Here is a 14,520-nt window from a genome sequence, read left to right as displayed (position 1 = left end):
CTAATAGCACCACTTTTTTTTGGAGTAATACCATAAAATTATATATCAGTGGAAAGATAATTAAATTAAGAATGTAATGCAATAACTTTTATGAAGGATTTTTTAATTAGAACAGCAGTTATAAAGAAGAAAAGTGAAACACAGAAAAAATGAGATATACAAAAATTCTCACATTGTGAGTTAATACTTAGTTGGGTAACCTTTAGCGCTAATTATGGTCTTACAGTGCCTTCCCATGGAGTGAACCAAGTTTTTTAGTTCTGCAGCTGTTATAATGTGAAACCAAGATTGAATTATTGCTTCTATTAATTGGGTTTTATTAGAGGGTTGCTTCTGACTAGTAAGCTTCTTTAGTCGGCTCCATAGATTTTCGATTGGATTAAGGTCTTATACCTCTTCAAAAATTTAGAAATGCCACCTTCGGTTAAGTTTCCACCAATTTTTCTTCTAATTTCTTCATAACTGTAGCCTTGTTCACTTAATAGTACTATTTTACATCGCTTTCTGGGTGACCAGTCAAATGAAAGAACACACAAAAAAAAAAAAAAAAAAAAAAACTTGATAGCAACATATAACACACGGACAAATGCCCTCCTCTCAGTTCCAATACATGACATCAATAGCAGAATCCTACTGTGACCTTATTAGCTGATTGCCAAAACAAGATGACACCTGATTGGCTCTCTGAACACTCATGCTCATTGACTACATTCAAATAAAGGAAAGCTACTTCATATCAACCTAAGCAAGTTGTGCTTCTTTTTTCTGGTTATTTGGCTATAACTTTTCATAGAATACAGATAATTGAACAAAGATTGTTGCATTACATTCTTGATTAAATCATCTTTACATTGATATATAATCTTATGGTATTACACCAAAAAAAAAAAAATGGTGTTATGAGCTATCAAACCTCAAAAATACACTTTTTCCAAAAGGTTTCCACAATTTTGGCCACGTGTAAGTTTGAAGCAGTTGTCAGGAAAAAACTCCTATGCACTAGAAAAGGAAATTTACAGGTTCCTTAGAAGTCTTTGAAATAAGGCAAAATAAGCAACTCATGCCAAAAGGTATATATATTTTCCTAAGCATTTATTAATACTTAAATTAGCAGGTGTAGCCCTGTAAATAACATTTGCTTTCACAGTATTCCACAGAAAGCATATTGCATGTTCAATTTTAGTCTTTACAGGCAAATAGATCTCTTCAGCAACTGGAATTATTCCACAGCTAAAACAAAACCACAGATCTCGTGTCAAACATATTTTTTAGGTATGCCTACCAGATGACAGCCCTTTTCTGCAATAATTGCTCCTATGAAAGCTTAATTCAACTTGAGCTGACTATCTGTGATGGCTGTAGGGTGCAGACTGACTGCCCTTTAATCTTCAAAAAAAGTTACTTAGGGCTAAAAGGAGTTAGGATGTATTTGCTATTATACATTGTAATTATTCAATTTTCAATAAATTCTGAAATGCCATAACACTGAAAATTGAATAATTACAAAATATTCCAGACATCAAAGCAAACATACCCTAACTACTTTTAGCTCTAAGTAACTTTTTGGAAGATTGAAGGACAGTTTGACTTTTAAAAGTTATAAATGTATAATAAACAGATGAAACTCCAGAATACCGACACAAAAGCCACTACAGTGTTATGCTGATATTATAAACTGCATCAATTCAGAGTATCATAATTTTCATTCCCAGTGAAGTAGTACAGTTTTATATTTAAGTAATTGCCTTTCCTCAGTTACTGAACATGTATTCATATTAATAGGAAGTAACTGAGAATTATATAATCTACAAACTCTTACAAAAATGAACAGTCAAAAATACAAATAACACAAAGGCAAAAACTGACAATTCAGAAAAAACATACTTGAAAAATGGAACAATCTTGCTGGCTAACTTCTCTGCTGTCCTGAAACCCTGGGAAAACAACATGACTTGAGCAATTAACTGTCTGTCAGGCTTTGTCATAGCCAGTGATCTAAACAATTTCTTGAGGTTATCTGGTAAATTAGATCTACCAGCATATCCAGGATTCATAGTTATGAAAATCGCCATGTCAGGATTTACTCTTACTTGTTTACCTATTAACTCTACAGAGAGCTCTGAAATATATAAATTAAGAATAATCAGAAGAGATAATTTAATAACTTATATCTAGTGATGACAATCAAGAAGTATTAAATATTAATGAAATTTTCTTTTGATATTGTTAAATTCAAATCACCATATATTTATATTTATTTATGTAACTAATCATTAAATATGCCAATCAGTTCATCTTCACTATAACACCTTTATTTCATCTTTCTAGTTTCGGCTTCAACAATTAACTTCAACAATTCTGTACTGTTAATATAAGCACTTTAAATATCTACAAAAGAAGTAAGAGTTTCCACTCACTCTTCAGTTATCCCAATTTTGTTCTTTGATTTGAATATAATCAGGTGAATTTTACTCTTGAGAGACACTTGTGACATTAAATTAGGAATTATAGACACGTTAACCCAAGAATATTTTAATGTTTGCCAAATATTTCAGTCTGAAACTAACAGACTATCCTCAGTGGCTACATAGGAACAGTTTTTTACAAGGTGGAATATGTAGCCACTGAGGATAGTCTGTTAGTTTCAGATTAAAATATTTGGCAAACATTAAAATATTCGTGTGTTAACATTTCTATAATTCATAAGCAGGTGAAATTTTATAGCTGCTCTGGTTCTACTATATTGAAGCGAATTTTCAGATAGTAAAGAATGAGCAATGTAACAAGAGTTGTTAACAAAAGTTTTGAGACAACTACTCTCCGGCCACTTCAATATTCTGGAAAAGGAAAACCTTATCATATGGAAGCGGAAGAATTGTCTAAGTAGATTTTGTTATGTATCAAAACAAAATTATTTTTTTAAACAATTTCTTTTAAAAAAACATATTTCACAAACCAAAGATCAGTTTAGACCACTTTAGACTAGCAACAAAGAAAGTGATTATCTCAGACCAGGCAATGGAAATCTGCTCCACATAACTGATGAGAATTCAAGTACAGTGGTATCTAGCTAATCCGAGCCTTCCAGTAATCCGAACTGTGGTTTGAAAGAAAAATAGTTGTACTTATTACATATCATTATTTTGTGTACTACTATTTTTGTTGAAAGTTTATTTTTCACTTGGTCAGACTATAATAAATTTAGTTTAATCCTTTATCCAAGTGTGCGCAAACAAAGTTTGTGCCTGAAAGTATCTTCAGGACTGGGGTAAAGTGGTACAACACTGGGCGACTCCTTGCAAAGGTGGAGCAAGCTACCAACACTCCTATCTCAGAATCTCCCATAATGCAAAACACATCTCCTTGCAGATATGTATAATGTTATGCATTAAGAGAAGGGCCACTATCCAGACTAGTTTCAACCTTTATTGAGGTCTCTTCAGTGGGAGCCAGGCCCAAGTGAAGATACCAAGGCAGAAGCAATACTGAGATAGGAATGTTGGTAGCTTGCTCCACCTTTGCAAGGAGTCGCCCAGTGTTGTACCACCTTACCCCAGTCCTGAAGATACTTTCAGGCGCAAACTTTGTTTGCACACACTTGGATAAAGGATTAAACTAAATTTATTATAGTCTGACCAAGTGAAAAATAAACTTTCAACATCTTTCTCTAAATCCAGAGTAATTTAATAAAAAGGTGGCACACCTTTTGGCAACTCCTATAGGTAAAGATTACCTCGCCATTGCTTCTGCCTTGGTATCTCCACTTGGGCCTGGCTCCCATTGAAGAGACCTCAATGAAGGTCGAAACTAGTCTGGGTAGTGGCCCTTCTCTTAATGCATAACATTATACATATCCGCAAGGAGATGTGTTTTGCATTATGGGAGATACTGAGATAGGAGTGTTGGTAGCTTGCTCCACCTTTGCAAGGAGTCGCCCGGTGTTGTACCACTTTACCCCAGTCCTGAAGATACAGGCGCAAACTTTGTTTGCACACATTTGGATAAAGGATTAAACTAAATTTATTATACTACTATTTTTATTTAATAATTATTATTTTAACTATTTATTTTATTATTATTACAGTACGGTATTTTTTTCATACTGTCGATTGTAAGGTTATACGAGGCCTGTTGTGATTTATTGTGTGGTACACGTTTGCTTTTTTATACTGTACAGTAGGTACTGTATTGTCGGCATGAATCACAAATATACACAAAAAGAGGAAATTCAAAAGGTGCATATGGTTAAAAATATAAATCCAGATGTTGAAATTTCAAAACAGATTACAGGTAGAAACGAAAGTGAATTCGAAATCAAATCAGATGCTGAAATTATAAATATGATGCTACAGAATGAATTAGAAGACGATGATGACGATAAAGAACTCAAAGAAAAAAAAAAAGTAAAACATGAAGAAGCAGTTGACAGTTTTAATATGTGTATAGAATGATACCATTCTACAAAATTTTATTGCTAATGCAGCTCCGAGAAGAAGCATTCGAAAAAAGTTTAGTTTCCAACAAGCAAAATGAAATCAGTGACTTTTTTACAAAGAAAAAAAAAATTGTGTTATTTTGTGAACCTTTTTGTGTGTTGTGTACAAGTGATTTTTTTTTATTTTTATTTTTTTTTTTTTTACGCAAATTAAATTACGTACTGAACAATAGAATTTTATTAAATCAAAACCCTCAACAATACAGGTACACACAAATTAAATTTTTTACTAAAATGAACTTGTGTATACTGTATTTTTTTTTTTTTTTTTTACATTACAGTACAGTAGCTTTTTCTATCAGTTACGTCATTTATTTACAAAATTAAATTGATCTACCATTAGAATTTGATTATTTTTGTCTTAAATGCTAGTTATTGTCTCTTGGGGGATAATTCGCTAATCCAAACCTTTTACTAATCCAAACGAGCATGGTATTTATTAGTTCGGATTAGCAAGATACCACTGTATATGTTCATGAATAGATACATAAGGAAGCCATCTTCAGCACTAATACTAAAAATTGCAGTGAAACATAATAGAATAATCACACACAAATTTGTAAGCTTGCTCACAAATTTTAAGGACACAGGAGCTTTGGTATTTTTCTCAGATAAACCTTGGATAAATGGAATAAATCCTATGTAAATTTTTTCTACAAGATTCATAATTATAGCTATTGGGTGCTGGATTCTGATTCCAGAATGAAACTAACACAAGGATTAGGCAAGTTTGATGGACCATTATCTGGATCATACAAACTTTTCAAAGGCTAATGACAGGATGTAACCTGGTTATCTGGTAAATATATTTCCCTATATTGGTTTTCTTTTTGAGGCTGCCATCTGACAGCCTTAAAATTAACAAATGAAAAAAGGGAGTGAGAGTGACTTCTGGTTGTGTCTACCTTCAGAAGTAATAAATGATTCTTTGAATTCCTGTGTTTGCAGAAATGCACTTGTTAGTGAATAACTCTCTAAACTATAAAAATATCATGTAGTAGAATATATGGAAGGATCAGTCCTTCTATATATTCTGAATTTCAGAAATTCAGCCTATTCATGTAGGCTGAATTGGAAAAACCTCTGTTGGACAATATTTCTTGAAAATTTCACTTACATTTTATTGAATAAATTAATTTCTAAATAGACTAAATAAAGTTCTCATTTGGTACAAACATCTATCCCTAGCCACTAAGGTATTTTTTGGTAATTCTCCTTTAATCACAAAAACTGAAAATTTAGAACATAAGACTAAGATGGTCTTATCTCCTTCCAAGATTTCAATTAGTCTAGATGTGCCCTTTTTTCACAACTATTCCAGCTTGGCTAATGCTTGGATTATTGCAGAAAGGTTCCTTTCAGACATCATTATATCTAAATATTTTCCTTCTGTAATTAATGAAGGATATGTCATTTGCAAAATTATCTGGTCTCACTATTACAGGCAACATTTTGTCCATCACAAAAAAAAAAAACAACAACTAAGGATAAAGATAGTGCCATATTGTTCCCCAAAGTAGATCATGTTTTGGCAGCTGGGAGCAGAAATCAATAATCACCTCTCCTGCAGAGAGGTGATTATTGATTTCTGCTTCTAGGTTAAATTCTATGGTGAAGAACCCAAAATTATATTGTTCCCCAAAGTAGATCATGTTTTGGCAGCTGGGAGCTATTCACCAGCAGTGAAGTGTGGTGTTTTGAACACTTCACTGCTGGTGAATAGCTCCCAGCTGCCAAAACATGATCTACTTTGGGGAACAACATAGCACTATCTTTATCCTTAGTTTTTTTGTGATGGAAAATGTTGCCTGTAATAGTGAGACCAGATAACTTTGCAAATGACATATCCTTCATTAATTACAGAGGGAAAATATTTAGATATAATGATGTCTGAAAGAGACCTTTCTGCAATAATCCAAGTATTAGCCAAGCTGGAATAGTTGTGAAAAAAGGGCACATCTAGAGTAATTAAAATCTTGGAAAGAGATAAGACCATCTTAGTCTTATGTTCTAAATTTTCAGTTTCTGTGATTAAAGGAGAGCCATGTGGTAGCCTTCAAGATACCAGGCATATCAAAACAGAGCAAGTCCCATAAACTCTACATTCAAAAGGTTGTAAAGGAAGTTGTGAAGCTCTACTAAATAAATGTTAACTATCTTGTACCTGAAAGGAAATATTAACTACTCCATATAGCATTGCTATCATTTTATGAATATCTTTACATACAATTCAGCCATACTGAAATGTATGCCTGAATTAACAATGACATTTTTATGATAGTCTCTTTTTACATGTAACCAAAAATTTTAGCGTTAAAATTGAAGACAGCTGAGAAGGCCAGATGAAAATTTAGCTGTAAAGAAAACAGATAATATGCAAGTTTGACATAAAAATGTTCGTATCAAATAGTTAAATAATTCAACATTTTTACATTATTTCTAGTTTCCAATCAACAATTTTGACTAAGTGTGAACTGAATAAATGATTTCCGCTTTAAATGGAAGTTATGTCTGATCCTATGTGAAGGAGTATCCAGAGCATGGTCTGCCAATCCTAACTTGCCAGACAGATGATCTCTAATGTAATTTGCATTCGAGGCAGATGTTAACTGATCTACCAATCTGTCCAAAGTAGACTAAACTGCAGGCACAAGGAACTTTATAAACTCCAGGATATTCAAGAGGATGTAGTTGATTTTAGGAGAATGTATGACAGTAGCTAGTTGAATGAAGGTTTGAAAGTAGTATGGAAATCATATTTGCAGAGAACTTTGGCTATGTTTTCCAATGTAGTGCGATTGCCATACAATCACACCGTCACCCTTCCCAATAGTATGGGCATCCTCAAAAAACTTGCTCACTAGGTCATGGCTATTTGTTCAAATGACTGCCCCTTGGAAACTGAGCTCAGAAGCCTTCACAACACCTTTTTATCCATTGACTACAGTCCATACAAAATAGATAACATGTTACATGTACCTTGCCCCCCCCATCCCTCCTACACCCAACACACATTGATCCTGTCCGGTCCAACCAGGATTGCCTGTCTTACCAAAGCAGAGGCCATAGTTCTGTAAGACTACCAGAATCCCTCTCTAAGGATATCCACAGACTGCACCACATGGCAAACAAAGCAGCAAGTGTTAGATCCCAAGGATGGTAGTCTAGAAGATAGGCTGGTAAAAGACTTGGGAGAAGTAGAGTGAAGATATGAAGAAAAGCAAAGGAAAAGAGGAAGAATGAAAAGAGTACCATCATTGGGTACAATCACTGCTATTTCCATCTATGCATTTCATGTAATAGTCTAGTTTCACCTCATTTGAAATAACTGGAGAAGCATCTAGAAGACAACTCACAACTGGAGTCTTTGAATGCTTTAACTAATCTATATTTAACCAAATCAGCAGTAACCGAAACAAATTCTTTACATTTCATGTCATCTTGATACTGTTTTATTACTAAGCTTATCAAGTTTTTGAAGTCATTAAATGGCTTATTGAATTTAACTGTATAACAAGCTGCATTAAAAATGCACTTCAGGTGTTCAAACATTTTAGAGTCCCTCTATGGAAAGCAGCTAAACATATTTTCTGGGACATTTCTTGTCAACTCTATGTCATAGAATTTTTTGTGAAAATTGAACTAAAGGACTTGAAAACATTGTAGTAATCTAGAGTTTCTGTCAGCATTTGCAGGATATTTTTTATAAATTACAGAAGACAACTTCATAGAACAGCCACTTGAATTCCTTGAGTCATTTGTCTTGAAAGCAGATTCTTCAGTGTTTAACATTTTCTGGTCTCATAACTTCATATTCAGTTTTCCATTTTCCAAAACTAAAATGCGTAGTTTACATTTCCTTTCATTTATTGTCCATATGTCAATACTATAGCTGCATAGTGAAGGATTAAAGAAGGTGTTGGGTGCATTAGGGTTGTCAGTGAAGTAAATGAAAATTAGTCTTGAAAATTCATTTTTAAAGGTATCTGATTTTTACAAGATTGGTGGCGACATGCAAATTATACAAAATAAAATGTTGTTTGACAATACTTGATATTTATTTCAAAATGAATCTACAGATACAGGGTAGGGTTTAATTTATAACAGAGGGTGAGAGATAGTGGTACCTGTTGTCAGAGACTGGAAGTACTTCAAATTTGGGAAACATCAAGGTATCTTTGCGAATATCTTTGTGCAAATTAACTTTTGGTAAGGACAAATAATCTATGAAGGAATTAACTTATTAAATGAATTACATAACATGCTAACCTCCTGATTGAATATAAAAACTGCTTTATTTTATTCAGTAGTAGCAGCCAAAGCAGCAGATATAAAATGAAAAAATGTATAAAATATGTACTGAAATTAAGGCAATACATTTTGAATGTATTTAGATGAAGCTGAAAATTCACTTGCCATTTATTTCTGATACTCCTTCCCCCATGGCAAGTGGATTTTGGGAGTTCTTCCTATCACTACTTGAAATTGCCTGTGATTCAACACATTTATCTTCAATGCATGCACAGAAGAATGAACAGAACTGATCATGGCTGCTTCTTATTCATTGTCCATTTCTTGCCTTCTTGTGGCACACCCCATTATTAGGTATCAATTCAGCTAGATGCTCAACAAATGCAGAGAACTTGTCAGGATTTTCTGGCCCATAGTCTAATCTTCTCATTGTGGTGCACCACATTATTTAGTATCTCAATGAACAAGGATGTACTGGCAACATGGGACCTAGCAGACAACATTGTTGAAGATTAAAATTCTTTTGTGAAATGGAATGAGGAAATAGGACAGTATCAGTTCCAGGTTAAACAAATCAATTGACATTTTTGTTATGGAACTAGAGTGGATAGTGAAGAGTCAACTAATCGATCAAAAACCTAAGTTGACTTTTACGATGATGGTACCTATTTTCAAGTCAGCTGAGGAATTTGAGAATACTGATTTTTTTCTGATAGTTGCTGTTCTTTCTTGGTTATCTTTCTATTGAGTTCATTTTCTTTAGACTGAATATCAAAGTTTATTCTGCTCTGAGCACTCCATAACAGTGTAAACAAAAGCAGGGATCTGTTTTCTAATTCAACAGTGAGTTTATGTAGAGATAACTGCCATTACAATCCTGCAAGTGTTTTGACAAGCAGTCACCTAATGAATATTTATATATAGCATAGGCAAAGTTATATCATAATTCATAGTCCCTCAGCGTCTGTTTCGCTAATGATTCCATTAACAATTGGCTATAAGCAGAGATATTGAACCTAATGCTAGGTTGCCTTCCTGCTCATAGAATTTGTTTTAGTAGTGGAAGTATATGTTGTTTATGCATAGTTCAAATAATATGACAGTTTCCAGTGGAAATAGTTCTTGTATTGCATTGAACAGAATCCTATTGTTTCTATTTAAAGGTATACTAATGAATAAGCTATAATGTTAAAGCTTTCCTATAAGTGAGGCTGCCAGCTGCAAGATATGTAAAGAAAAGAGGTGGCCTTACCTGGCAACACTATGGGTCAGATGATACATTTTGTGTACCTTTAGATGCCATCAAAGCTGTTCTGCAAATTCTGGTAAATAAAAGATGTCTGCAAGAAGGAAGTGCTTCTTGTTATTGTCCAGCCAATTTACAACATAGTTAAACAATTGTTGATCATACTGTGGTCATGGCAGGTCACATTTTTTGTGCTTCACTACAAGTAGATGATGTGCTTGATTCAAAATTAGCAGTTTTAACTCAGATATAATTGTTTATTTATACCATATGTATTACTTCTTCATGTTTCATTGTCTATATGGCTAACAGGATCACTGGGAGGTTGCTTAACATAAAAACAACAACAACTAAAATTAACCATTTTCCAACAGCAGTTAATGCGAACAAGTTGAAAAAACTGGACTGATAGCTTAACAATGTCATTATGCATGTTACATGTAGTCTCTCCATTGTTAGGTAAACTTTGTACGTGAATGCTGGCAGAGGAGAGATCTATAATGCTACACCATGATAATTAATGATTTCCAGATGTCATGAAGTCATTCCTTGATTTCTATTTAGTGTGCTTTCGAGCAAATGACCTCGGAGGACTCCTTGAACAACCTGTCAAAGTAATTCACTTCTAAGTAAGGCATGGAGAATGCCTGCCAATTCACTGTGCGATTTACCACTGTTGATCTAAGGTTCAATCAAATCTGTGACCAATATTATTTGAGGAACAGTCTGGTTTTCTTAAATACCCTTTGAACATGTGAAGATTGCATAATATCTCAACTGAAAGCAGTGATAAAGTTGGACACAGAACACTTCTCTGATTCCATCATCAGATTCAACACAATTAATGTATGCCGTTTAAGGTATTCATCTCTTATTAGCTGCATAAATTGTTTCCTTCATGACAATGTGTTCTTTCCTTCCCACCAATCTAAGTCTTCATAGTTGAATCTACTATAATCATTACTTGACCTGTGCTCACCGAACTAATTTGCCAATACATGCCACCAACATCTCCTTTTGCATCCTCTTGGTATATAGCAATAACCAATTATATATTTTGTACTGTTACTTGTCTCACAATAGCTTCAAATGCACTACATCTCTCAAATACTGAATTTTTTTTGCACTTGGTCATATTTATCTTACTATGATCTCTCTCTCGCACAGTTCCATGTAACAAACTGTTCCATGTTTCCTCCCTGAAGATACAAGATCCCTTACTTTCTGTCCTTGTAAGAATATTTTAAAGGGGCTCACTAATGTCTATAATTTTTGGCGTAGTTAACCAATTACATAAATTCCCCATCCTTGTTTCTGAAGCTTCTGATATTTGCATACATGAATTGTAATATTTCCTTTGGTCACAGGTATACCTGTGACCAATATGTTTAATGATGCTTGCATTCATTTGAAACCAGAAACCCGAAACCATTTGAAACTATTCATTCTTTTGTCTTCCATACAGCTACCTTGTAATCTCTCTAGCTTTTACTAGTTTAATGCTTTCTTCTAACTCACTAACATCATTTGGACTTGGTTCCTTTTCTCTCGTTCCTCTCCATTCTTTACAACACTTACATATTTCTGTCTTTTTTTGCCACAATCACTACACCACTATCTCACTTTAGACATGAACTAATTTGACACTATTTTTGCTTATCATCCAAAAACTTATCACCCGAATACATAATGCATGTCTCAAAGTTCCCCCCAAACAAAAACCTTGGGTGACACCATCCATCCTTTTATGCCATTGATTGTATGATAACAATATATAAAAATAAAGATTTTTATAATGATATTAGGAAAAAAAAAAAAAAGAAGAAAACTACATACATACTACATATATGATTAAGCTATATTATACACTAGATTGGCTTAATTCACTGTCAAATTCTTGATATAGGGGTATACAAATATTAAGTTTTTAGACCACAGAAAGTTTTTACTGAGGTGATTGGTAAATATCAACCTGATATGAGATTGGCTGAGTGGTTAGCGTGTCTGAATCCCACAGTGGGCATGGATGTTTGTGATTGTCCTACAAACTTTGTGTGGTGAGGGAACCTACGACCCTACCACTTATTCCAGCAGAAGATATCATTACCAAACCCATGTGAGGTACAGCAGTGGCCATACGGCATCTACAGATGTCAAATATGAAAATTTTTTTTATATGAGATTGGCTAATTATTGGAGTCCTTAAATAATTTAACGTGGTCCATTTTTATTCCTTAGAGCAAGGTTTCTGATTTATGTAGACCTTCATCAGTGAAAAAAGTGCAGAAAAGTGTTCACGTGTCTTTTAATAAATACTGATACCTTACAAAGTTTTCTAGCTGAGAGTAAATGATTCACTGAGAAATGCATTTTTCTAATAAATGTTCAGAACTTGTACTGTTGCACCACTGCATAATCATGCAGATTAGAAGAGAGAGTAACAAAGAAAAAAGGGGAGGTGATATTTGTAGATTACATCTGCTACTTCTATCAGGTACAATTATCCATTCCTGTACCATTTAGCAGTAAACAACACTATGTTTCTTAATTTTAACAACCATCTCCAGAATATGAACAAAATATAACTAGAAAAAACTGAAAAGGAGTTTAGTAAAAAAAAAGCAATCTTCATTAATTACAGAAATCGACACTGTTATTCATAAACATAAATTGCAAGAAATTATATTTAAGAACAAACAAACAAACAAGATATCTACCCAATATCTTGTCCATAAAAAACTTACAAAATTCTTTAAAGAGTTTTCATAATGGAATTTATATCTGTCCACTTTGATTCTACATTGCACAACATGTATGGCTGATTATATCTGATAGAAGTAGCAGATCTAATCTTTATGTTGTTTAGAAGATTAAAAGTCCTAGACATGCATGACAGCTGACCATGTTATTAGCAGTTGTTTATGAACATAAAAGTTTGGCAGGAGAGCACCTTAAGTCTGTTAAATGCATATGTTCTGAGCCTAGTTTATGTTCAAGAGGAGATTCAAACTCTGAAGAATGACATGCCCAAAGGGCAAGTCATTCTTTTAAAAGAACTGCAAAGTTGCCTCGTAATTATCATCATGTATATTAAATAATGAATATTCTAGATCAGTTGACCATATTCCTTTTTGAATAAAGCTATGATGATACATTTGATATAAAATGGTGGTCCACTGTCCATTCAAATTAAGCCATATTCAAAAATCTAATATTTCACTATTACAATAAATTTATAAACTATACTTTTAAAGTTTTCTTTAAAACATAAAAATCCACTCACAGATGATTAAGTGTTAGAACTGTTTTAAAAGTGATGTAAGAAAGAAATGAATAAATTACGAAAACTAAATTATAACTCACAATATACTTATTCAAGTTATTTATAATAAATCTTGCCTGTCTTTTGTGTTAACTGGTTCTTCAGGGTTTCTTGTATCATTTGGATTTGCTGGGAGACTGCAGATAACATTCGCTCCTCCAAACGGTTAAATTCATCAAAACAACCCCATGCACCAACCTGACATAACCCCACGAAGATTCGACCCATAGCCTTAAAAAAAAAAATAATAAAATAATTTTTTTTTTTTCTTTCATACTTACATGGTGATCAGAATACATCATGGAAAATTATGGAGACAACATGGTTTGCTAAAGTCACTGACCAACCATTACAACAATTATTGGCCTGACCTTCGGTGAGGAAAAAAAAACACCTTTACTACATCCAAGTTAGAGTCATTTTATCTACCCTATATATATAAAATGATAAGCCTTTTTATGTCAAGTTTTTTGAAACGTTTTAAAAATTCGAGTCATCAGAATCCAAGGAGAACCGGCCTACAAGTCCGGAACACGGGGGGAGTCCCCTCCAGTTATTATCTATTATGTTACAAAATTAAATTGGGCTGGAGAGCAACTTGTTTATATATATATATAAAACTATGTGATTATACATATAAATTTCAACCAATTGGTATGGGATAGTTTCCAATAAAGGCTGAAAACTGCTTAGTCCTAAAGTACGATAGAAACTAAGTAGGCTGAATATGTGCCATCCAAATTCTTGGAATTTTTATGCTACCATTATTGTTAAGATTAGAGTGGTTAATCAGAATTTCACAGGCTTCTTTAAATTTTCTTTCATACCAGGTTTTTGTATGATGTAAAGAGCAGGTACTTTGCCAATCAATTTGGTGTAGGGCATTGAGAGAGGGATGTAAGAGGCCTGCTTCACCAAATTTGTTTTATTTAATGTGTCTTTTTTTTTTTTTTTTTTTTTTTACCGAATAGGAACTGTACATCCAGTTTCACCAATATAAGGTAAGTTACAGGTACAGTAGAAGCAAAACTCCAGGATATGCCGATGGGAGGAGAGGATCCTTAGAGGAGTTGAATCTTTTTTAATTTTATAGGTGGTTTAAAAGTGTCATTAAGATTATAATGGTGTTGGATTCTATTGATTTTTTCTGATAACCCTTTAATGTATGGAATGGCTATAGTTTACTGTAATCTATATGCTTTTCTG

The 14,520-nt window shown here is 33.4% G+C and overlaps 1 protein-coding gene across 1 annotated transcript in view; it reads right to left on the bottom strand.

Annotated features, from left to right (window-relative positions):
- The window catches only part of Dhc64C (dynein heavy chain, cytoplasmic), a 1,087,706-nt gene that overhangs the window by 653,700 nt on the left and 419,486 nt on the right, over positions 1-14,520 (bottom strand). The window contains exons 36-37 of the mRNA XM_090398628.1: positions 13,392-13,545; positions 1,885-2,119 (exon numbers count right to left, since the gene is read on the bottom strand). Of these exons, the coding sequence (XP_090254754.1) occupies positions 1,885-2,119; positions 13,392-13,545 (389 nt within the window). The remainder of the gene's footprint in view (positions 1-1,884; positions 2,120-13,391; positions 13,546-14,520) is intronic.

Source organism: Typopeltis vanoorti, chromosome 10 (genome assembly GCF_054136105.1).
Source record: "Typopeltis vanoorti isolate ZY-2024b chromosome 10, IOZ_Tvanoo_1.0, whole genome shotgun sequence".
In the NCBI taxonomy this organism is placed as follows: Eukaryota; Metazoa; Arthropoda; class Arachnida; order Uropygi; family Thelyphonidae; genus Typopeltis; species Typopeltis vanoorti.
The sequence above is the reverse complement of the archived record's forward strand: the minus strand, read 5'-3'. Positions and strand labels throughout refer to the sequence as shown.